Source organism: Colias eurytheme, chromosome 7 (assembly GCF_061535395.1).
Source record: "Colias eurytheme isolate Ceu_HAF_F1 chromosome 7, ilColEury1 Martin Lab GWU primary, whole genome shotgun sequence".
Taxonomy (NCBI): Eukaryota; Metazoa; Arthropoda; class Insecta; order Lepidoptera; family Pieridae; genus Colias; species Colias eurytheme.
The window spans coordinates 2,397,417-2,425,298 of NC_142986.1; the positions used below are offsets into that span (position 1 = coordinate 2,397,417).

The 27,882-nt window shown below is 31.2% G+C and overlaps 1 protein-coding gene across 1 annotated transcript; it reads left to right on the plus strand.

Annotated features, from left to right (window-relative positions):
* LOC149906911 (uncharacterized) lies at nucleotides 1-27,882 on the plus strand. Its single transcript, XM_090103984.1, has 3 exons — nucleotides 1-168; nucleotides 17,631-18,703; nucleotides 26,590-27,882. The coding sequence occupies exons 2-3, from the start codon at nucleotides 17,662-17,664 to the stop codon at nucleotides 27,060-27,062; spliced, it is 1,515 nt and encodes a 504-aa protein (XP_089960110.1). The 5' UTR covers nucleotides 1-168; nucleotides 17,631-17,661; the 3' UTR covers nucleotides 27,063-27,882.

The following is a 27,882-nucleotide window of genomic DNA, read 5'->3' on the forward strand; positions in this document are numbered from 1 at the left end:
GAACGTGTCTTAACGCTTAACATGTTTCAGTTCTCGTGAATACTCGTCGGGAAGGCACGCTTATGTTATCTGTGCTTTTCAATCTAGTGCTTCTAATAGCTTGTTTTCGCGCGTTAAATTGAAATTCGAATGTTTTTCTCGAATCCAATGAGGTTTCATGACGTTTATGTGAGTAAAACTTTTGAGCTTTTATTGCGTTTTAAGTGACTACTATAAAAATATTGTAACAATACGATCGTTGATATAATTTACTATTTTTAATATGCTTTTTTGTATGATTTTGTATTGAAATATAAACATGACAGAGTGACAGCTTTATTGAATATTGTAGAATCTATAAATTTACTATACAAAGTGAAGCTTTCGAATTAATAAGCCTGAGCATAAAATATTTAAAGCCGCGCAAAATTTACGAGACAAGTTAAGTAAAAAGTTTAATATCTTTTTTGATAGTAAAAAATTTACCTCACAGGCGGCGTTTGGGGTTGTATAGGGTAAAAGTTTTTATTGTTAAGACCCAAAGCTCCCGCGTTAAGTCGCTTAAGTTTCTTTTAATTAGTAGGTGGAATATTATTTACGTTATTTTAATGTATTTTAAATATAGGGCACTATGAGAAGTTTAATACGGAGACTAGTAGAACTGTTAGCGTGATTTTTTATTTAAGATTTTTGTTTTTTTTTGTTTTCGTGAATTCATAATTCATGCTCTGAAAAATTTCTGATGAATAGACTACATATATAATGGAATTTGAGGTCTTATCGTTATAAAGCGATTTCTTCCAGACAATTGTATGGATGAAGAAATTTTATTACACTAAAGGAGAGATATAGGGTAGAGCATAATAATGAAGAAGAAGAAGTTATTTTTTGATTGTTAAATAATGCATCAAATATTCGAATCGAAATGTTTATATAATTTCAAAACATATAGGTATGATATTGATGTAAGTAGTTCTTGAAAAGTTAAAAATATAATATTGTCGAACACCTACGTAGTTGACTAATACCTAAATTACTTACAAATAACTTCGACCTAGTCTAGATTTACCTAGAATCTACAATTATTTTGACAAGGGTATGTTTATTTACTTATGTTGATTTACGTTGGGCTTGGTAAATAATACAAATATTAATTTAAATGTATGTTAGTAGGAAAATGTATTTCTAGTAATTTATTGGGTTTTATTTATAGATATGTGTATAATATTTGCGGATTAGTGTTCTTGGAAATACTAGTTTCCAGTATATTATGAGTATAATATTTTTGATTCCTAACTTACTGCTTTTATGAAGTATTTCGGAGAAAATGTGTATAGTGGTAAAGATATATTTATTGAAATGTTATTACGTTGATACGTAAGAAGTTTTTTCTGATATTTATGTTAATAGTGAATTTAGAAGTTATCGAATTAATATAGTATTAAGGGAAACAATATTCAGTTAAATGAGGTCTTCTTCATTATAAAACCTTTGGTTTAATTGAATTTTAATAATTTGACTATAGGTAGGTATTCTATAAATCATAATATGTAGAAAACTATTATGTACATAATTTGAACAAAATAAAAATAAAAATCAAAGTATTTTAAAAAATAAACCTATCATTTTTCACTACAAAAATTCAATAAAAACATTACAATTACCTATACAATCTATTTCTACAATCTACATATTATTAAATATAATAAGAATATATTAACAGCAAATGTAGACTGATATTTTATGCTTTTATTGCCTTTATATTCGGTGGCTTTACGAAACGCCAATTGGCACTTTATAGCCTTTCAAATTGTCACGCTTCATTTTGAATTCTACACTAATATCAGTATAAGATATTGGAATACACTTTCAATAGTATTTTGAGTTATTTTAATTATTAATATAATATGTATTACGATAAAGGTAAAGCAATTTTTTTTCAATGGCAATTCCCTGTTAGTTTCTGTTTAAAAAAAGTAATCAAGATATGTTAAAATATATTTATTTTTTATGAAATTAAAGGTGGAATAATCTACGATATAAACTTTTGACTGCGTACATTTATCTGTCCCACTATTGGTATACTAAGCGCGAAGGACTTGTAGTTTTACATACCCTGATCACGTGAAAAATACTTAAACAACAAAATTACGTAAAAATTTTTTTGTTACATTTTTCCTGAAAATCCATGTTTTCTTGGTGGCAAAGTTGGGCGGGTTGCTTGTTATGGGTGTACACTGTACACATTGAGTTTTAAGAATTCATTTATTTGAAAAAAAATGCGTCTGGAATTTTATAAGTATTTTTACGTACTCAGCGTATCCAAAATTATAACCTCCTTTGAGCTTAGTATACCAACAGTGGGACACCCTGTATATTTCAATTTATTTATTTTTATTTTCTGTGCAACGTACCTACTTGTATTATGTAGATAACTATGCCATTTGGAGTAGCATATAAAAGTTTCGAAAACTCGGAATAAGTAATGAGAATAAGAAGAAAGAAGGAAGAATTTTTAAGGATTTTATTTGGAAACCTCTTAAAAATTCTTGAAAGGAATTGTATGAGGTTTCATTTTGTTATTTATGTTTAATGCTAGCTGAAAGCGGAGTGAATATAATTCGTTTTATTCAATCCATATATAACCAACTATTAATAGTCTTGTCATATTATGTAGATTCTTTGATATTGAAACTTGAAAGACAAACAATAATTAATTTGAGATTACTATAAAATATTGCTTAGTTATTACGACTAGAACTATTTTTATTACCTACCGATTTTTTAAGCACTAGAAATCACCCTCTTACCGAGTAAAATTTTACGTTTTTTTTAAGCGAAGCTTGAACATTGTCTATCAGATATTCCTTAATTGAAGTCAACTAGTAATATGGACGAAGTAACACTAAAATACTAGTAACTTTACATCAAAATATATTAGTAAGCATTAACACGGATATTTGCTGTCGAATTCCTGCAGGTACAGTTGCAGCTCACATTAGTTTTTATTGAAATCGGTGACCATTACAGTTAGATACAAGTTTTTTTAATCGAAACCAATTCACAGGGACTATAAAAGATTATTGCTTCTGTTTATAATGTTTTGGTTTCTATTAAAGTATAGATTAGTTAATCGTTTTTATGTAATGATAAGAGATATTATTTTGCTATGTTTTGAACTTTGAGAGCTTATTTTTTTTTCTTTTTCATTATATAAAATAACAGAATAATAGTAAGCTTTTCTCCTTATTTAGTTTAAGTAGTATGTTTTGCCGTAGGAATAGGTGTTTCGGTTGTATTATATAATTGACGACGTTATATATTTATTATAATAAAATATTAACTAGTTACCTACTTAAATCAATGATGTTTTAAATAAAATACTGAATTTAAACAGGATAAAATACTCGTATTATGATGCTTCAACAGCTTTCAAAGTCTAGTTAAATGAGTAAATATTTGAGTTTCAGTTTGTGTTTAATTTTTAATAAACGGACATTTGACGGAGATAAAAGTTTTATGAATTATCCTTTTTGGGTCTGCACCTAAAACGATAATTTATAAAACTTTGTCATGGACTTGTTGTTTGTTACCTTGAGCCGATATTATTTTAAATCCGTGCAAGTGACGTTTTAACGGATATGTGATTTTTTATACGGAATAAAGGTGAAAATACATATTCTTACAACATCCATCAAACAGAATGAAACCCTTTCAATGATGGCTATTATTGAGATTCATTCAAAAAATATATAATGTAACTTACAGGCCAAAGAGTCAAGTAGAATTGTTAAATTTCCCTACTTTGGTCAGTTTCAACAATAACAACTTTCTTCTTCTTTTTACCCTCTCATGTGAAGATATTTTGTAATAGAAACATTTCTTGTCTTTTTGAAGCGAATTTGTGAACTGATATGAACCGATTGTCGCAAAATTATTAAAGTAATTAGCTTAATTTTGCAGATGTCCGAAGGTTTTGATGAAGACGTGACTTAGACATGGACCTGTCTAATGATCGCTTTTTCGTCTTTACCAATTAAGATAGAAAGATTTAAGGACTTCTATTAAAAGTTTTAAAAAACTTTGCTAACTAAGCTAACTGTTAAAAACTTAAGCCCTAATTGTTGAATATTGGAGTCACTGTCTCTTTTAGATTTTATTTTATCAGGAATTTACGTTTAATTTATAAATTCAACTTATTGTACAAATATTATAAATGCCAAATATTATTATAATGCATAAGATGATTTACGATGTAGGATGTATCCTATAGTCGGATATACGGACATAATTAACAGATAATATGATATCACTTTGAAACGTCGGATAGATTAATTTATCTAGCATTTACAGCTATAAGCCACCACCAACTGAATATTATTGTTATTGGTTTAATACTTATTCATCATAATAATATTAACAAAAACTGTCAAACATCGAAAATAACCGTTCAATTTAAAACCACTGTTCTAAAAGTGAATAAACATAAAACATTGTACACATTTGCTATGAACGCCCACATTTCACCCCAAAGTAATATTAAAATTTCAAGCCCCAAATGGCATTTTTGCTTAATTACCAGATGCACTTATCGCTCGTCGCTTTTTGATATGTTTTAAGGGACTTTGTATTAATTAAAGCTTTTGTAGGTAATTCAACGTGAACCACAACAATGATAGGGTTTTAAAATTTATCTTTTAACTGCGGTGATGTATGTGTGACTTGGTTGAGATTGAATTCGGTATTTAAAGTATGATTAGTTTTATTATGCAATTTAAATAGTCAAACATACAAACATATTTTGTAGGAAGAAGTACTTGGCATCGTTAACATATTTTCAATTTACGTGTAAATTACAGTTCGTATCGTATGACTTAAATTAAATAAAAAAGTCAACAAATTTTCCCTTACTAAGAAACTCGTTAAAGTACATTCGAAGCATAAATCAAATGTGAATTACATGAATAATAAATGTACTGAATTTATCTAAATTACCATTTCAGTAGGTATCGGACTTTGAGTCATTTAGGAAGTTTTGTTAATAAATGGACTGAAATAAAAGATTTATACAAACAAACGGAAAAATATGATTGTGCATGTTTGTGTATATTTTAAGCTATTGCATAGCTTCTATCGCGGGCCTTGAGCGCGGGGACCGAATCCAGAAATTCCGTAACGAAAAAAACCTCACGCTCCCCACTCCGACGGGAACGGCGGAGGTGTGCTTGAAGGCATGCTATGCAATAGCTTTACCGCGGCAGTCCCCGAATGCCACACGTCTTTTTTTTTTAATATCTAGAAGAATTTGTATCTAATTATAATTGCAGTTCTACGGTGTAAAGATAGATCTGAATTAGAAACTTAGGGTCAAAAAATTTCTTTTCTAAACGTTTAAAACCACGGAATAATAAACACGCATACCATACTCCTATCAACACATATAATATTTTATACAACCATCGAGATAATAATATTATCTCGATGGTTGTATATGTACTACGTAGTACATACTATCTCTATGTATACAACCAATATTTTTGATATTTAAAAGCAATAACCCTTTTCCTTGATCTGATTACAATATTCATTAAATAAGTATTCTTTCACTTATTCTTTCAGTAGCACTTGTACTACAAAGACGTGAAAATAGAAAAAGAAACAAAATGATTGATAAATCTGAAAATAACCGTCGAGTGCTTTGGATTTCCCATTAATTTATTGCAGTGCAAAGTCAATCTTACTAACAATCTAGTGAAATGGAAAGGAATTCACAATCAATCTATTGTAGAATAAATACATTTCTATTGTCTGTTAAATTGTACTTTTAACAATGCTGTTATGTCTGTATGTTTGTAAATAAATATGTAGTTTTAGAAATAATATAAGAATTTGTGTTTCTATATTACCTATATGAAGAAAATAAACTACTTAATCCAAGCTTATTCAATCCCGCAAATTAATTCGATTTAAAATTTATAATTCACATTTCAACGCGTAAAACATATTTTCGCCTACATTAACAACACGCCACACAAACTAATTAAAAACGGCAAACAAATATTTACACGTAATGTTAATATAATGAAAACGCGAAATCGTTCAGAAATTTTCGTAAATCAAACTATGTTGAATGGGTTTTTAACATCGACGGGATTTGGATCAGTATAGTGTAATGAAAGGTCTATCGAACGTCGATTAATCACAGTTTATATGTAAACAGCTTACAAAGATATTCACCAGCTAATAAATGACTTTCATAGCGCTCTACTTTCAAAAGCATTGAAGTCTTGTAAATTAATTCTAGTTAGACGACAGGTAAGGCTAATCACCCACTCGCCTGACCTCATACTAAATAATAAGTTGACGGTACCATTAAATAGAACTTTAAAAGCCTAACTTTGAATTACATAGTAGTTAGTACATTGTTTGCTCGCTCATGTCGTTAGCGTTTGTGAAAAATTGTTCGTCTTTCTTATGGTTAAGTATTTTTCGAGATAATTATACAAGCACTGAATTGTATGATAATTTTATTGCAGAAAGCACCTTGAGGCTCTCCATAATTTCATGATATAATAACTTAAACATTCTTTTTAGCATTATAATAATGTGCCAAATAAATAAGATAGCTAATAACGTAGTTCATCAATTTCGATATAGATTTGATATTGATTATATCATTATAAGACAATTTTTTCGTGTTTTAGAATGATATTATTATTTAATTAACAGGAAACTAGTGATTAATTACATTTTTAAAGTCTTATGTTGTTTGAGTTGTATTTTAAACCGATGATTTTATCGCATGCATACGTCTCATCTTTTAGGCATAGATATAGAAAGTATCAACTCGTTGAAAAAGAAATGCAACACTTTATCATACAGTAAGAACCTTAACCTGTGACATAATTATCGATTCATTACCCAAATGAGACTGTTTCAAATGTCTATTAACGCAAAGCGGCAATCTCAAACATCGCTCATTCGGCGGAATCGTTAAATCGACACATCAATTTCGAAACCGCCAAATACAATCCGAAATACGTTTACTAATGAACCTATTGTGCTACGGTTTTTACACTGCAATTAACATCGATTCTCAATCGATGTGGTCTGTTTAATCATTCGGTACTGCACTCGGTGTGACTACTTGACATTCGATTTTGGCCTATCGATCAGCATCGATAGTAGTTGAAGTGACTCGATTTGTGGTGACGTATATCGATTTTATTTTGATGTTAATTGGCGGATAAATTATGGGTGTGCTATTTCGTAATTGAGTGCTGTGGGATATTTGCCACTTATTGAATTGTGAGGTTTTATTGCACGCCTCATAAGCGAAGCGTTGAGGTGGGTACTACTGTCACTTCGCGCAAAACATCTGATTTTTCAAACTTAAAATGTCTTTATGTATCATACATTGCACTTGTAAGATAATACATACACACACATATTAAGAAAAAACACTATTTTTAACGTTCATGATATTTTTGATGTCATTTTTGTTATTTAAACTAGTTAAAAAACAGTTTAAAAAAGTTCTGTCTTGGACGTCCGTGTGTCTGTATGTGCGGATCCTTTTTCTTGTTAACACGATAGCGACCGAAATACTTTACTAATCGAGTCTTTTTTTCTCTCTTACGCTTGAGTATGCTCAGGAATAGAACCCTTTCATTTTTCAGGGTCTGATTCGATGTGGTTTAATTGTTATTAAATAAACAAAAATAATAATTAATAAATATTTATTAAAAAAAAATTATGAGGCGTGCACTTTTGGATTTTCCAAATTATCTGCTAATATGTCTGTTATTTGTAACATATTTAACCCGAAACCACTAAATTTGTTTTATACTTTGATAAAAATAATTTTAATGTTGGGTTTTGAAGAAATTGTTAAAATTAAAGTACCTGTCTTTCCTTGTCTGTAATGTTAAACATTACACACAACAACAGGCTACGACACAACTGGTATATTTATACATTAATGTAAGAAACGAATAGTCATTTATTAATAAAAATACTATTAAGCTCAGTATACTGTGTCGTGAGTTATAAAAAAGTAATTATATTAATATCAACTATGACATATTGTCATACCCGTCCCAAAATAAACTTTAACGACTGTTTTTAATTAAAACTTACAATGTAACAAAAGTTAGGATTAAAGGTGTGGATGTGATATTTAATTAGACTTTATTACTTAGGTTAGTAGCATGTTTCGATACAACAATTTAATTTACACAATTTTTTCAGACAGCCCTATGTATGCATAGTGACACTTCTTTAGGCGCTATGAGAGTAAAATTTCAAGGTCGCGTCATGGCAATACTGTCACGTCATCGATTAAGGCGAGGATTTTAGTATCTTTGGATCTTGCCAAAGAAGTTTCACTTCTGACACGTGTGTTCGGTACGCACGCCCTTTTTTAATTTGTAAAGACAACGTGGGTGAAGCCGCGGGCAAGCCAGTTTAGACATAAAAATAACATTGTTAGCAAGTTAATGAAAAAAAATATTTTTGTTTTTGTTTTTTAACTTTTATTTATGCATCTAAAGGACAAATTATAACTTCCACCAGATTGGTATGCATTAGCAAGTAGCTGTTATCGTTTGAAATAATAAATTAACTACTCCAGACTGTTAGTGGTTTGAGAAAACTTGGTTGCATCTTCCATTTTAATTACGTTTCTGGAAACATCTCAGAAATCTAGCTCGTTATTTACCTTTGACATAATAGGGTTGTCCTTATTTAAACGGGGTGCGTGTTTGTGTGTTTGTTGCATTGAAACTACATATTAATATTTTATATTACGATCAGGAATAAAGAGACTGTAATGGTAAATATTGGATGGAAATTATCTTCTAAGATGGACAAGCTTGCTCAAACAAAATTCTTAAAATTATTATTTGACTTGAAAAATAATCGTATCTGCACTTACCATACTGGTGCAAACTTCTGTGACGTCACTATTGAATTATCTCTTTGAATTCTGCTATTCTGTAGAATATAGATCATTATTGTACATAATTTTTTTTGTTAAGGAAATAAATATTATTTTTCGAAATATCCTTAAATTATAGTCTAACAACATTTCTCAATAATTATTTCATTTCGATAATTTAACTATGTCAGCTCGTCATTACATATTCTTACGATATGTAGTGGGCGGAACTCATTATAACATACCTAAAATAGGAAATTTCACGAAATCCATAACATCGCTTCGTTAATAACTCACGTACGGACTTTCTCGTACGTAGTTTCGGCATAGTATACAGAGAGAAGTAACCCAACTCCCGGTGTTTAGGTACAGTACAGGTAAACTCAAGAGGTACAGGGCTGTCACTTGTCACATTAATATTTTAAATAATTGTATAAACAAACACTGGCAGCTCACAGCAATGACGCGGCCCTCACGAGACCGGTCCCAGAGCAGGAACATGATGATCAGCGTTGTGTGCGTGAACCAACGGCGCGATGTACCTTTGTTCGAAGATAACCTACTTTACTCCTTATACTATGGTATCGGTCCGAATTAATTAAGATCCATTTAATTACCCTATATTACCCCTCGCACGTCACTCCCATATTATTATTTCCCCAACTTGACATTTAAACACAGTGACGGAGCGAGAAAAAATTGTAACATTTCCAATTTCCAACTCAGTAATTAGAACTTTAGTTGTCAAGAAATATTGTATAATTTGTGGTTAATGATAATTATTATGTGGACTGACAAAGTTTTGTTACATAATTATCCACGAAATTATAGTTGGTACGATTGTTTGTGTCGAATTAATAAGGCAGTGATATTTATCGATAATGATGACTCATTTGAAATGAAAAATGAATAAAGTAAAAAATATTAATTAGTTAACATCTGTAGAAATTTCATGAAACACGCCATTTTTACGTTTATTTAAATAACGTATAATATTATATTGTATGGGTTATTAGTTTTGCGCTAAAGGATTTCAATATAAGTAGCAATACTTGCCAAATATTCAACTGAACTTTGCGAACATTTTTTTTTTATATCGGAAACATAGGTTTTTACATTTCCAATAATAAAAAATAATTGTCACCCATATCAGCCGTTTTATGATATCATTTTAAGCCCTGATTGTAAAAATTGAGCAGTTTTGTAAAATGGACAAAAAATTGATAGGATCAAAGTATTTTACATTTATTTGGAATAGAACATTCATAAATAACAATAAAACTGATACCCAATGACAATTTACCAATTTATTCTAGTTATCGCTAAAACCGCACATAAATATGCAGCAATGCATTTTTTGCAAAATGTAAAAAATTCGTGTAAAAACTGTTTCCCCGCCTTATAAAAATATATCCCGGTTTTCCCATTTCAGTGCGGTAAAGATAACGCCTGTCGTCTAAATAAACAGTGGCAAAGTTAAAGCCGTATCGTGTGTGAAAAACCGGACATGTCCTACCGTTGGCAAGTTTTTATTGTTACTGCATGTTTAGTTTAAGAGTTGGTGTCACTATTCATGTATGATGTTGTGTGTAGAATATGGGAAGTGAATAATAGAAACATAAAAAATAAAAATAGTTAATTATTTAAGTATAATTCAATTATTAATTAATATTAACATTACTAATGATTGATGATTTAACTGTAATCTAGCTGTTACTGAAACTATTTTAGACTAGCTGTTGCCCGCAGCTTCACTTGCGTGGAAAAGATAAGCAAACTTTTTTCCCCTTGGGGGTCGAATTGATCAAAATCCTTTCTTAGCGGATCCCTACGTCCTAACATTTACCTGCATGCCAAATTTCAGCCCGATGAGTTCAGTGGTTTGGGCTGTGATAGATCGTTGATAGATCTCAGTCAGTCAATCACCTTTGAGTTTAATATATTTAAATATTTTATAAATCATATTTATATCGGAGCTATAAATACTTACAATTCAATATCATATGGTATTCATAAGTTATTGTCTTACATACTATAAATATACAACAATGAAGTCCATTCTCTATTACGGTACGTACGAGCGAAATGAAATTTGTATCGAAGATTGATCGACTTGACTATTAATAAAATAACCACTTTTATAGTACACTAGCTGAAACCTGCGGAGTCGCTTGGTACTGGGCTAAAGAGTAACCTATGTGCTAATGCAGACTATAATCTATTTGTGTAACAAATTTCATACAGATCTGATCAGCGGTTTTTGCGCGAAAGAGGAACAAGCAAACCTTTCATCCATCCATTCTTTAAAATTTGGACGTTTATAATATAAGTAGGATACATCGATTTCATACATTTAATATGGGTTGAGATTAATCTGTTCAAACGTTTTGGCGTTCGTAAAATATAATTAGGTATACCGTATACGAGTATATTTTGTTAAAAATATTGTAACTCAACCAATTACTGCCTCTACACAACACTTTATTATGTGTCGCAGTTGGTTTATTATCCTTTTTGAGACTTATAGTCCCAAGTGTCACATTTATTTGCGGACACGGTACAGCAAGTTGAAAGTTTGTATGAAGTTTTGGCGTTACGAAGTTAATGAAATAGCACTGTACAAAAATATAAGTAGAAGAAACAAGATGACAATAATATAAAGACGGCGCTTTATATTATTGTCATCTTGTTTCGGCGTGGCGCTCTTTTTTTCTCGAGATAAACGTTTGATTTTGTCATGATAAAAGTGGTTTATCGCACATAAAACCAAAACTGAAAGTAATTACACAAAATGCTCTGACAAATATCTTGCAAATGTTTTAATATAATTGTTTATGAAAAAAAAATCATAATAAGTATTACCATGTCAAGTAGAAAACGTAAAAGTGTGAAAATTAGAGCTAACTTGGTGATTTTTTTTTATCGAGTCAATTTTAATATTTTATGTTTTTGATTAAACAGAATCGTTGAACATATCATCTAGTTTGATATATATTTTATTTTTTAGATTTGGTCTTGCATATTACACGTATCATCTAATAGAAGATTGGTTATTTTGCTTTATGCGCCCCCTTAAGTATTACTGTTCTACCTATCTCGTATTCTATAGTGTAACATAATAAACTAACAGAAAAATACACCTGCTCATACAAAAGTATAAAAAAGCTAACCATAAAAAATGCAAAAATTCCCTCAGAACGCCGAAAACACCAAACACATCGGCTCCTGCACAAACAGGGTAGTTTATCTTTAAAAAACTCCATCATATTATCCCTGAGGAAATATTTGGTAAATGTGTCAAGCCGATCACTCAATGAAGCATTGTAGCCGCGTTGATAAAACATTGTCGGAATTTTTCCCTCAGCTCTTATTCTTTCCTTTTTGTAAGCTCTTTCCGAAACTTTACTGCACCCGTCACGTTGTTGACACGAAATTTTCCACACAAATTAATGTCTTTGTTGAGACGTATAATGGCGCGACGCCTTTACAAGCCTCGGCGAAATTTGTTTGAACTCCTTTTTTATAGAAGTCAATATACGAAGGAGCGCTGTGGAATTGTTAAAGAATGGCTTACAATAAATGAGTCGTGACGTTTTAATGCGTTGTTATATTTGTTTGTGAGTACTGTGGTTGGTAGAGGTGAGAAAGGACACGTTGATTTAATTCTTTGTCTATAATTTGAATGGTAGAAACATGTATGTTTATTTTTTTTAAATAAAAATCCTAGCTAACGCTTAAGTTTTGTACTTTTGTTAGCGTTAGTTACTACTAAGTATTCTGTGCTTTTGTTATACAGTTTATTTGCAATTCTTGTGCAAAGAAATATGATTGTGAATTGAGTAGCTTTAATTGTGTATAAAAGTTGCGTTTGTGCGTGTTTCATTTCATAAAATTAATGTAAGTTAAAGTCTTTCTTTTAAATAGTAAAAAGAGTTTATTATTCTGTGCACATTATTAAGTTCGCGTCAAATAGAAACAAAATTATGATGCCTTTTATATACCAATAAAATTTCACAAAATCTTAACGTGAAACTTAATACATTATAATTAAGAAATTAGTTTGAAACAGAGGTTATAATAAAAATTTTGTAATAAATAACCCCGATATTATTTTGTACTTTAACAATGAAAACGTGCATAATAATAAAATTATTTAATTGCTGAGGGTTCATTACTGAGTTGAATGTTCTCGAAGTAGTTAATGAAGCCCGGGAGTTTATGACTAACTAGTCTCATTAATTTATGGCCCCCCTGATAATATTATGAGGGCGTTGAGAAAAATATAAGTTTCAAGTAGTACTTCAATTTAAGTTTTCTTTGTAATAAAACTAAGTTCGCGACCTTGTTTTTATTGCTATTGTTTTGTTCGACGAAATTATTTTATATTATTAGATATTTTAAAATTAAGTAGCAGATATTGGTCCTAACAAATAAATAACTTTAACCCATTAAAAATATGATAAATATAAGCAAGTGTGATTATTAAAAACACTTTTATTTTTTAAATAATATCATTCCTTAACGTTAACTTTTATATTTTTACGTAATATGTTAATTGATGGGACTTAGAAGAAAAGTTTTGAGCAAGTTCCGACTTCTGTCTCTTTCCATACTATAAATATTCTAGCATCTTAATGTGATCTGTAATTCATATGAGATAACTTCTCTGTATGTGAGTGGTGAGGAAGCGATGCGATGTTCTGCTTGAAGCAAAGTTTATCTAATTAATTAGTAAGTACTACGGTACCTAATAAATAGTTTAAAATTTAAATGGATATTTGTTCATGTCTAGACTGATAATAATTAATCAAATGATTGCTGTATTGAGGCACTATTTTTACGAAATAAACGAAAAATTCAGACACACATAAGTAATTGCCAAACCAATCTACTTTACCTCAACAACGGCTCAAAAAAAAGAACCACGATAATTTTCAAACAACATACGAAAAGCGACGTCATAAAATATAACACAATATATCACGAGCATGAACCGGCCGTAACAAAGTAAAATTAAAGTTTATTCAAGCAGCGGTACTACGGTACAGTGGACTAATTAAGTAATTAGGCTTAATTGCCCATATGACAGGATGCTGGTGTGACAAAAGCTAGGACTAGTTCAACATCTTTATTCGTTGCTAATTAACTGCTTAAGTATGTATGTATGAAGTCCTTTAGTCACGGAGTAAGGAAACAACTGTATCGAATTGGTTAATTCTTTGTGTTGTTTTGAGGAGAATTTTTTTATTAAGTTATTAAAAAAATAAGAATAGACATCATTCATCGATAACAAATAGGAATATTTGAAATTTTAATGTATCTTAATAATCATTTAAATTTTACGTGATTCACTGCGGGCTAAGGGCTCTATATCACTACATAGTATAAAACAAAGTCGCTTTCTCTGTCCCTATGTCCCTTTGTATGCTTAAATCTTTCAAACTACGCAACAGATTTTTATGTGTTTTTTAATAGATGGAGGTCAAGAGGAAGGTTGTAGTATATAATTTATTAGGTTTTAGACAAAGCGGGCGAAGCCGCGGGTGGTAAGCTAGTTCTACAGTAATCGGGTCAACTCGTAGCATTATAAATGTCATGAACGTAGGCTTTATTTAAAAACAGATTAGTTTATCGTTATTGTTATTAAAAAGTAGATCGATCATGATAAGTGAATATAGATTTTGTGTATAGTATTTTAATAAGCATAGGTATATTTAATCCACTTGTAAAAAAATATTAGAGTTATTCAATGAATTAGGGCTAGTAAAAGAAATTGCAATAAATATAAAAACCATTTCCCGCAGCCATTGGTATCGTAAATAGGGCGTGTGGAAAATTTTGATGTACAATACAATAAAATCGTCAGTAAAATTTATTTATCGCTATTTTCATATTTAAGGAAAATGAAACCCGTCAATGATCTTTCCACGATAATTAACGACCTTAGCACGGAACATCATCCAATATTTATTTATTTATTTATTTAATCATTTATTGTACCACACCATTTAATATTACAATGTACAGTATAATATATATCTGTTTGGATGCGAAGTACAAAAGGTGACCTTATCGCTTAAAAGCGATTTCTTCCAGGCCACCTAAGGTAGAGGATAGATATATAATACATATAATTAATGGAACCAATAGAAACATTAGACCGCACTTTTGTCTCAACTCTTATAAAAAAGACGTAATAAAAACGTTGAATAACGATATGAGCAAAAGTTTCACATGGAAAGTTCACGAGGACACACGCTCATAATCTACATATTTTTACGAGTTTTCTTTCGAGAGAGGAGCATTTTAATAAATAATACCTCTCAGTTATGTTTACGTGCTCTGCTAAAAGGTACGTCGAGTTTTGTTCGTATCAATAATTCGTATCTATTGCAAATAATATATGGCTGTTGTGTAAGGGATGAAAAGCTATCGTCTACAATACATATTTCGTAGATAAAGTGCAAGATGAATGAGCATGCTTTATGTGGTACCTGTTGAAGATTTTAACGTAGTTTTTTTTTGTTCGACAATGGGATCTAGTATTCAACATTTTTTACTGAATTCGTAAATTAATATCTATTAACGAATCAACGACTAGTAAATAATAATATGGAAACTTATAAATTGTGTATAATATGCACGTTCATATATTAAGCAATAGATTGAGATTCTATATTTAAATAAGATTATCAGAACATCAACAGATAATATAAGCACAGTATTACAATATTATTTCCTATTGTAATACTGTGGTGTAAGATTATTAAAATGGTGATCCATTTGCAAATGCATTGAAGGTTCAACCACAGTTCAACGCAATACAAATTTTTCGTTCATTAATTACTATGTAGGTATATTTAAAGAACTTCCGACTCTATAATTGCATCGTTTTGTGATTCCACGATACTTTTTTGTTAAAAGCTATCAAATAAATAAATATAGGTTGTTAAAATTGTTTGAGTTTTCCACCTTTCCTTACCTTTTATGAAAAATGAAATACTCTATACGGGTATTAAAAATGAATAAGTTACCCGCATTTGACGTTCGCCCCGGTTTTCAAGCAACTACACTGTAAGTTTAATATGTTGTTGTCAAGAGGCTGTAATATATTATCAAGAAATGCACCTGATGCCAAGTACTTACCCACTACATTGTTAATACTGCAGTATAAATTTGAACGAGAATTAATTTCGATTATTACTCTGTGCCTCGTTAAAATTTCGGACGATGAGTATTTAGGATTGTGTTTCCATTTCATTTTTCGAGAATATTCTGCGTTGTGATGGTATTCGAATATATTGTACTGTACTTTTTTAACTGCGTTTTATTTCATATTATTGTAGTTTTTTTTTGTTTTTTTTAACCGCGTTTAACTAAATGAAAATATGTTTGTTCTCCTAAAAGTATAAGTACGAATTTGGTTTCATGTTTTAATAATAGTATATGAGCAAACTGCTAACATATTATTTTAGGACAGGGTTGAAGTATCGTAATAATTATCGCGTTATTATTTTTCATAACTTCGATATTTATATTTCACCTCATTTGTTTTGTAAATATAATATTTCTTTATGATGGAGATTAAATGTCTTCATATTGCCGACATCATCATTTTAAGCAACAATTGCAAAGATTTAACTATTCGCTAACAATTGTTAGCGATAAAAATATAAATTGAAAATTAATGTACCTATGTATAGTATCTCTTACATTATGTACCTAAATTATATACCTACTAATAATTTTGTGGCAATTATTCCACAGCATAATATTATGATTGTCTCGAAATATGTATATACGGTTATAAGTTATATTTATATAGATCTTCGTCATTATGAGCAATGATCATCAGAGCATATTAATAAGAACTCATCAGTATTTTACATCGAAAAATAGATGTGCATGTAAAACATTATCTTTATAATATATTCGTGTATGTAAATAGAGTACGTGCGAAGTATTCAAAATACATTTTATTTATTGCCAATACAAGTTAAACGACGCGAACGTTCAGTAAAATTTTTAAAAGAAAGCAATTTGTAGATAGCGTTAGCAAAAAAGCAATATTGTAATAATTTTATTAATGTGAAAAATAATTCCAAGATTCTTATACCATTTTTGTATCGAAAATGTATTGTTTGAAAAGCAACTATTTTTTAGATATTTTAGGTACTTGGTTTTGCTAGAATAAGGAGGCTGTGAAGAAGGATTTTTTTAGTCTTAAAATCCATACTAATATTATACAATGCGAAAGTAACTCTGTCTGTCTGTCTGTTACTCAATCACGCCTGAACTACTGAACCAATTTGCATGAAGTTTGGTATAGAGATATTTTGATACCCGAGAAAGGACATAGGATAGGTTTTATCCCGGAAATCCCACGGGAACGGGAACTATGCGGTTTTTTCTTTGACTGCGCGGACGAAGCCGCGGGCGGAAAGCTAGTAATTATATATACGTTATATATAATATAATATACCTACGTTATATTATAACACTTACAGCGATTTCAGTAATAATTTTTGCCCAATTCTGATAAATTGCAAAATAAATAATATGACATTTTACTCCAAAAAGAAAAAAAAAACTACTTAAATTATATCTTATTGTGAGAACGATACATATTGAATTACTTCATTTTAACTTCGATAACAATATGTGATAATACAAAATAGAAAAACGAAATCTCAATATTTTTTCTTTGTTACAGATAAAGGGGCCTCAATGTGAAAGGCAGTAAAATGGGCTTAAAGTATCTGATCCTAATGATTGCTTTTGCAACAGTCGAAATAAATCTAACAGAGAGTCGGCAAAATGATAAACGAAGATGGAAATCGGAGAAGTCGCCTTACTCACATTACGTAAACATTTGTGATATACAAGACAGAGTGTCGAAAGTACATTGTTACTGCGAAAGTATAAAAATCAAGACAGCAACCAAAGCGGATTGCTGGGTTTTCAACGGCGGGATAGCCGAGGACGATCCGTTTTGGTCCAACTTTTATTCACAACCAAAAATCGAAAGGCTAACATTTAACGTAAGAGCTGACGGCGGGCTTACATTCATCCCTGCAAAAGTAATCGTTCGACTCGACCACTTGCAGTTCCTAAACATTCAATACGCCAATATCTACAGCATACCTTCGTTTGCATTCACCAACTCGACCACGTTACGTGAAATAACGCTGCCCAAGAATAAAATTGTTAAACTAGAAAAAATGGCTTTCGCTCATTTGATAATGCTAGTGAATGTTAGTCTCGTAGAGAACCAAATTACCGAAATTGCGAAAGACGTATTCTATTTCTTACCCAATTTACAAAGATTGTATCTAGCGAAGAACACAATAGAACTGTTACACGACGGTTGTTTTAAACATTTGAACAATTTGATCAAATTGGATTTGTATAATAATTTGTTGACTGTGGTGGTGCGAGAGAATTTCCAAGGATTATCAAATTTAATTACTCTCGATATGCGGAACAATAAATTGAATATGATCGGGGACCTGGCTTTTGCGGAACTTTGGAGCCTTCAAGAACTTTACCTAGATGGCAACGAAATAAAATTTATTTCGGAAAGAGGTTTCGGCGGATTGACTCAGCTTAAGAAACTTTCTTTAGCCGATAATAAGTTGGGAATGTTGGATGATGGAGTGTTCGACGATATACAAAAGTTGAATGTCTTGGATCTGAGGAACAATAACTTGGAAACATTGAAACAAGAGACGTTGAGAAGTGTTATTGATAATATGAAATCGAATTACGCGTTAATCTCTCTTGACGGTGAGTTTTATGTTTTATCGTTTATTTCGTATTTTGTACGTGTTAAATGGAATTAATGTTATAATTTTAGATTTGTACTTTGTTATTTATTAATTTGATGATTATTTTGTATCTTGGTTCTTGATTTTTGTACTATCTTTCTATAATAACATGAAACATGAGATTTTAAAGGATTATTCAGTTTAGAACTAGACGTTAGACGTTAGACGGTTAGTCTAGACGCTGCTTTATTCTGCTTCGCTACATACAGATGATATTATAACTATACAATTAATTGGACAGCTTATTTTATTATAATACTCTGTTTTTTTAAAACGTCTGCTATGTAAATAACGTGGGTAAAACTTGGGTAAAACACTTTTTGACAAATACGCGAGGAATATTTTTTAGAAATATTTTCGTACTTTACATAGAAATGCATGTTTGTGGACGCTGTTCCTACTTCGTGTAGTGTGCGACTTTCGATATTTATTGCACGCCTCATAAGCGAAGCGTTGAGGTGGGTACTACTGTCACTTCGCGCAAAACATCTGATTTTTCAAACTTAAAATGTCTTTATGTATCATACATTGCACTTGTAAGATAATACATACACACACATATTAAGAAAAAACACTATTTTTAACGTTCATGATATTTTTGATGTCATTTTTGTTATTTAAACTAGTTAAAAAACAGTTTAAAAAAGTTCTGTCTTGGACGTCCGTGTGTCTGTATGTGCGGATCCTTTTTCTTGTTAACACGATAGCGACCGAAATACTTTACTAATCGAGTCTTTTTTTTTCTCTTACGCTTGAGTATGCTCAGGAATAGAACCCTTTCATTTTTCAGGGTCTGATTCGATGTGGTTTAATTGTTATTAAATAAACAAAAATAATAATTAATAAATATTTATTAAAAAAAATTATGAGGCGTGCACTTTTGGATTTTCCAAATTATTTTATTTATTCACTGAATAGATAGTGTAAATACTGAGTCAAAAGGATTCACTTTTAGAAGCTTCTACTTGTATCTTGCAATAGTTTCTCTGTTTATATTAATAAAGCGAGTCGGGTGACATTGTCAGCCAACTGTTGGCCCATATTTTATGAACAGAATTAATGTAATGAATTTGTAGAATAACAATAACAGCTTTAATTAAACCCACGATATTTTCTTTGTACTTCTAGACATGACTGTCTCCTTAGTTCATTTCCCGTTGGAATCTCACCTGTATATCAGTAAAGATATCAATTAAAAGTTTTCTAACAACTTTTCCAATTAACCAACTATTTTATGCGTTTCTCAAGGCATTGAGGCGTTTCGAAATCTTGCGTTTAATTATGTCAAAAGTTAGTCATCGTCAAGTTCATATAACTTCTGTTCACGACGCACGGCGATATGAAATGTTCCTCATTACCTTAACAATCTTCCTCTGGGATTAATTACACATCCTAAAATATGAAATATAAACATAAAATTATAGAAATTTTAATGATTTTTTGAATGAGTAAGGTGTATTCGAGTGTTTCGATGAACATATAAATTAACTAAGTTCTTGTTAGCTTGTTCTGTGTGTTGTCCATAGAGCATACAAAATACAAGGTAATTTTTTGTTATTATGAGACAAAATAACACAGCTACAAAATTCTGAAGGCAAATATTTTGATTAATGGAGTAGTAAAAATAATAAAGAAATATTTTCCTTGTTAGACATTCATTATTTATTTAGTAATTCTTAACATCAAAACAATGACAAAAATTCTTATTAAAAGATCAAAAAGATAAAATACCGAGTCCAAATTAGTAGCGTGTTCGTTCATACAAAGAGCTTTAAGATTACAATAAAGTTGTCTTTGTTTCAAGACAATTTTAAGGCTTCTTTCCATTATAAAGGATTTATAAAAACAATTATTTACACTTTCATGTTTTCGAAGCGCAAAAAGATGTTTTATTATATATTCCGTCCTTCATTTGTCCGTATTTATGCAAAATGGAACCACTCGACAAATTTCGTTTTTTACTTTTATTGAAGAATACTCATTCAAAAGTGGTCTAAATTCTTATACAAACAAGAACCACATGATTTTTACGTTGGAAACAAGGTATACTAAAAGCAGAAAGGAACCACCAGCAACAACGAATAATACCATATTAAGCAAAACCGAACCACAGCACCACGGGACTGCTTTGTTCAAACAAATAAACGATATTACTATCATGTCATTTAATACAAAACAGATCCACACCTACTTGGTACCATTATACATTACACATATTTCTATTAATAACAATTATTTTTAATACACAAAATGGAACCAGGTTTCTGTGGTATGGTTATGCGTAAAATAAATACATCATTTAATTGTAATTTTTTATTGCAAAATAAAACCACAAGCATTCGGTTCTATTATGCATAAATAAATATTGTAAAACATTCTGAAACCCATCATCGCTATATGGAACCAAATGCCTTGACTTGTTACAATGCTTCTCATCTTTAAACAACGTATTTCATTACTTAAGTGCAAAACTCCAATTTTTTAAGTAAAACCTCGAACATCTGTCAATATAGGTGACATTCAGCGAAGTAGTTCGAATACGTGACGGTGTTTTTTTCCTCCGCGAAGTAAGTTCTATTGTTTTTGTTAATTACCTTTAAAATTAAATGTGAAAATGTTTAGTAATAAATAAATAAGCAAGCAATTGGTAAGAAAAGCATTGGAGACGAACACCGAAGATAATAATGAAGATACAACGGGTAAGTAGTTTTAGTTAATGCATTTAAGTACTTATTGAATCTGAGATGCAGGTACGCTTTATCCACTTTTGATTCATTCCCAATTGTGGTGTGATTTTAAGAAGATAGTTCATTAAGTAAGTACAAGAGGAATCCTCTGTGGATTTACGTATTTTAACGACAATGTCGTTGTTCACGAAGGCGAGTCGAATTAAGAGATCATTTTGTTACGATTCATCTGTCATTGTGAGATGAAACTACTAAAGTCTAAACCCTGTTTTAAAAATAACTGTCGATGATCTAGGTACCTACCTACTATTTTGGTAAAATACGTTTAGATTCAGATTCAGTACAGTACATTCAGCCACATCATTCAGCGCATATAATTATTTGTTAGATTTTAAAACTCGCGCGGCCACTGTTTTGACCGGAACAAGGCCCTAGCCTGCGAAATTCAAAATTTTAACAAGTTTATTTAATTTTTGCTAGGGTTGCCACTGTTGCGTATGATTTTTAGGGTTCCGTACCCAAAGGGTAAAACGAGACCCTATTACTAAGACTCCGCTGTCCGTCTGTCTATCCCTCTGTCTCATGATTAACCGTGACAGTTAGATAGTGGTACGGAACTCTTCGTTGCGCGAGTCCGACTCGCACTTAGCCAGTTTTTTGTACATGGCGCATGTACATACAACATACTTAGTCGTCTAGTAGGGACACGGCTTTATAAGAACTAATAATATTTTGCTGTCGCCATATACCTACCTACGTATAAAAGCCACGCGGCTTTATTATTTTGATTTAAAGCTTTTTTTCTATTTATTACAGAAGATAACGAAGAACCTTATACGACGCTGCCTCTGGAGAAGCTTTTTTCACCTTCTAGCGATATTCAGTCCATATTACATCTCATTCAACAAGATGCACAGTTTTTATAACGGTCTCATTAGTGATGATGCAATAGAAGACCACATAGATGGACTAGACAGGGTGGATTTCGAAATCCAATTTGATGATAACGTCGAATAAACGTCCTATATAAGTATTATTTTATATATTTTATTAATTAAAGCTTTAATTACGATATTATAAATACATAGTTTCATTTATATCATTAAATCCCTGGGATGTGGTTCCTTTTTGTATAAGAGAAAACCTATCAATTGATAAATGTTAAAAGGAACCACATGCACATTTTCTTAATTATCTAGAAAGTTTAAGAATATTCAGAGCAAATTTATATACACATACTTAAATAAGTAATTTATCAATGAATTCAAATAAAATAAATTTTAATTTTACTTCATCTAACAGAGCTGCAAATGTTTTTGTAAATCCTTTGATATCTCAGAAGTGCGTTTTTGCTGGGTGGTTCCTTTTTGCTTAAATACGGACATTTATGAAATGACGCGGGATTGCCTCAAGCGGCACATCATGTCAAGAGGTCGTGTTCAAATATTTTTTTCCTACGAATAGTTTATTATTCCCCGTTCCACTCAATTTTTAAATGTTTTTAAGGGCAGTTTGCAAAAGTTTGCGGTGATTGTATGAATGTATAAATGTTTAAACCGCAGTAGTGTTATTCTATGAATGCTATTGTATGGGGACACGGGGGGTTACCATGACGTCTTAAAGTAATATTACTTACAGTGTGGGAAAGTGATGGCGATCCTATATATATGAACAGAATTAATGTAATGAAAATAAGCGCTGTCATTTTTCCACACTCGAAATAATACAGCTTAGATAATATTATACGAGGTATGATCACGAATATTAAGAATTCGTTAGAAGAAATCAGCACGAGTAGGAGCAATTTGAATATACCCCAATGAATTAGATAAAAGTGAAATCCCTTGTACTATAAAGCATCATAACATGGGGAATTTATTATCATACTAGCTTTCCGCCCGCGGCTTCGCCCGCGCAGTCAAAGAAAAACCCGCATAGTTTCCTTTCCCGTGGGATTTCCGGGATAAAACCTATCCTATGTCCCGGGGTAATAAGTAGCCTATGTCCTTTCTCGAGTATCAAAATATCTCTATACCAAATTTCATGCAAATTGGTTCAGTAGTTAAGACGTGATTGAGTAACAGACAGACAGACAGAGTTACTTTCGCATTTATAATATTAGTATAGATTATAAGTAGTAAGTTGTGTGTGTAAGTTTGTGATTTTAACTCCTTGGATATGTATCTAAAAGCCAAATTTTGTGATTATAAACTTTTGTGTAGGTATATCTTAAATGTCTCTACATGTAAAGTAAACGAATGCATATATCACGGGGACACTTTAATGTACTGTACGGAGCCAAGAACTAGATGTGTGAGCCACAGTTGGGCTATCATATAATATAATGTATTATAGCAATATGCAATTGTATGCAAGTAGTTTGCTGGTAATTTTTAACCGACTTCAAAAAAAGAGGAGGTTCCAAAAAATAAACCGGTCGAATTGAGAGACCGGTTTATTTTTTATATAGATTTTTTATACGGTACACCCGTGCGATAATAATTCGAGAGACGCGGTTGTAATGAGGATTTTAATTTTGAATATTAATTGTTCCATAGAATAACATTTCAAGTAACTTTTTATACAATTTTAGGTCTTATTTAGGCCGTTTCGTCTTAATATCTACAGGTTCGGCTATATTATCTATAGAAGACTATAATCATAATATACAGTAATATTTTATCAATATTAAGAGAACATTATTCCAATCAAAATAGAAAGAGTATTAAACTTCTAGTAAAGTAATGAAACTTATTTACACTTTAATATATTTTCTTTTGATTTAAAATTCTGTCAAGAAAACTTGTAATCAAATTCGTGGTTTGCATCATAGTCCATTGAATGAGTCCCTCCAAGGGGGGTCTAGAGTGCGTGAGTTAGTAACGTAAGATATTTCTTCGGAAACATGTCAAGAGTCCCTAGGTAATAAACATACTAAAACCCCGGGCCACTAGGAGGAGCCCCGGAGTGGGGGGAGGGGGGAAATGGGTCCATTTTTTCATTTTTCGCTTAAATCTCAAAAACGGTACATGTTAGAGAAAAACTTTCAAGGAAAAATTGAAAGTCCATAAAATTATCTACAAGTTGTACCTGAATCATTTTTTCCTATATCCTACCGTTTCTGAGTTATACGCAGTAAAACATGATTTTGGCTCAAACAATTTCAACATCAATCGATCAAAAAATATTTCTTTCTTCCAAAAAACTCAAATGTGCAACTTGTGACCAGTACTGATAGATTGCTCTTAATTAGTTCTATAATTGGTAAAATAAACACATTCCTCCATGGAAGCCTTTAGGAGGAATCGATTGTCAAAATATTATATTAGGGCAGTTTGAGTTACTGAACTTGATCTTTTTATTTTTTTCTTCCAAAAAACTCAAAAGTGCAACTTGTGACTGGTACAGATAGATTGCTCATAATTAGGTCTATCATTGCTAAAAATACCAGATTCCACCACGGAGGCGTTTACGGGGAATTAAATTTTATCAGGGTAGTTACGATACATGAACTTTTTATTTTTTTCTTCCAAAAAGCTCAAAAGTGCAACTTGTGACCGGTACAGATAGATTGCTCATAATTAGGTCTATCATTGATAAAAATACCAGATTCCACCATGGAGGCGTTTACGGGGAATTGAATTTTATTAGGGTAGTTAGTTAAAAAGTTCATGTATCGTAACTACCCTAATAAAATTCAATACCTCCTAAAGGCCTCCATGGTGGAATCTGGTTTTTTTATCAATGATAGACCTAATTATGAGCAATCTATCGGTACCGGTCACAAGTTGCACTTTTGAGTTTTTTTGGAAGAAAAAAAATAAAAAGTTCAAGTATCGTATCTACCCTAATAAAATTCAATTCCCCGTAAACGCCTCCATGGTGGAATCTAGTATTTTTATCAATGATAGACCTAATTATGAGCAATCTATCTGTACCGGTCACAAGTTGCACTTTTGAGTTTTTTGGAAGAAAAAAATAAAAAGATCAAGTTCAGTAACTCAAACTACCCTAATATAGTATTTTGACAATCGATTCCTCCTAAAGGCTTCCATGGAGGAATGTGTTTATTTTACCAACTATAGACCTAATTAAGAGCAATCTAACAGTACCAGTCACAAGTTGCACTTTTGAGTTTTTTGGAAGAAAAAAATAAAAAGATCAAGTTCAGTAACTCAAACTACCCTAATATAGTATTTTGAAAATAGATTCCTCCTAAAGGCTTCCATGGAGGAATGTGTTTATTTTACTTATTATAGACCTAATTAAGAGCAATCTATCAGTATCGGTCACAAGTTGCACTTTTGAGTTTTTTTGGAGAAAAAAAATAAAAAGTTCAAGTATCGTAACTACCATAATAAAATTCAATTCCCCGTAAACGCCTCCGTGTTGGAATCTGGTATTTTTATCAATGATAGACCCAATTATGAGCAATCTATCTGTACCGGTCACAAGTTGCACTTATGAGTTTTTTGGAAGAAAAAAATAAAAAGATCAAGTTCAGTAACTCAAACTACCATAATATAATATTTTGACAATCGATTCCTCCTAAAGGCTTCCATGGAGGAATGTGTTTATTTTACCAATTATAGACCTAATTAAGAGCAATCTATCAGTACCGGTCACAAGTTGCACTTTTGAGTTTTTTGGAAGAAAGAAATATTTTTTGATCGATTGATGTGGAAATTGTTTGAGCCAAAATCATGTTTTACTGCGTATAACTCAGAAACGGTAGGATATAGGAAAAAATGATTCAGGTACAACTTGTAGATAATTTTATGGCCTTTCAACTTTTCCTTGAAAGTTTTTCTCTAACATGTACCGTTTTTGAGATTTAAGCGAAAAATGAAAAAATGGACCCATTTTCCCCCTCCCCCCACTCCGGGGCTCCTCCTAGTGGCCCGGGGTTTTAGTATGTTTATTACCTAGGGACTCTTGACATGTTTCCGAAGAAACATCTTACGTTACTAACTCACGCACTCTAGAACTTTTTATTCAATGGACTATCAACTGTTTCTAGATTAAAAATAAAATTGGAGAGATTTTTTTTTCTAACTTACAGAATCAGGTGAACCAAATATATTATATAAAAAGTGATTTATTTCTTATAAATAATATCTTATCTCTACACGTTACTAATATTTGTATTTTTCTACAGGTAATAAGCTAACATGCGACTGCCGCCTGGCCTGGCTCCACAAACTACGTGAAGAAACCCGAAGCAAACGGATAAAGGCTTCTCTCACACGCCTCAACTGCATCATGGACAACAAGCTAAAAACCAACATGATCAACATAAAAGTACAACAGAAAACAGAAACACCAAATAAAGTCAACAACTTACAAATGGCACAAAAGAACGATAGAAATTACGATGAAATTGACGACCTTGATGACTACGACGACACACTACAAGATCAAGAGACGGATTTAGATACTAGTAAAGTAGAATACCGTAGGAAGCTTCTAGAAATACCAAAAGATATGCTACCCTGTCCCAGCAAACTCATTTCAGAGGCTTCCTACTCTCCACCCACACAAGATGAAGTCAAATATTACAAAACATCAGGCAGCGAAAACAAATCTCTTGCAAGAATATTAATTTTATGTATATTGATCAAAATACTGTAACGAATTAAGCACGTTTTAATGCTAATTTTATGAAATTATGGTTAGTTTTAGTGTAAATAGCTAATGTAAAACTTAAATATTCTAAAATGTGGAGGTAGTATATAAAATTGCTTTCGTTGATAAGATCTGCTTAGAGTTAAAAGTTTTATAAGTGAAGGTACGTTGGGAGCGTAATCAGTTTAGTAAGAAACGTCTTTAATAAAGGTATCGCCTCTGGATATAGAGTTTATAAGAATTAGCGATTGTGGAGTTAGTTACAAGACCAGTTTATTGTGCTGGCTATGCCGCACGGTTTTACCTAAAATCAAGTATTTCTATAGCTCATGTGTTATTCTTATTTATAACGTATATTACTGTAAAATTTCATCAGTTTTTTCCTTAAAGAGTAACAAACGTCTCACAATCTTTCACATTTATTATATTAGTAGGTTTGTTATTTTGACAAGTGGTCAGTGACCCTGATTATTACAAGGCTAGTATGGATTTGATTGCGACTGCTGGAAAAATATTGTCATAAACATTAAGTTTACTGTGTCTGGCCGAATATTGTGTTTAATATGTGTGCATGTCTTAATTCTTGTTGTTTTTGTCGTATTCTATACTAGTGCGTTGTTTGAATGTGTAATATATTAATAATATTAATTTTTAAATACTATCACAATTGCAAATTGTAACATATTATATTGTTTTATATACTTTTATAAATGTTTAGTTACAAATTCTCCATAAACACGAAAGATGGCAAAAAATTGTTTTTTCTGGCACGAAATTTTACTCATTACGCTCTATATTTTATCATATCTATACACTTATGCTGCAG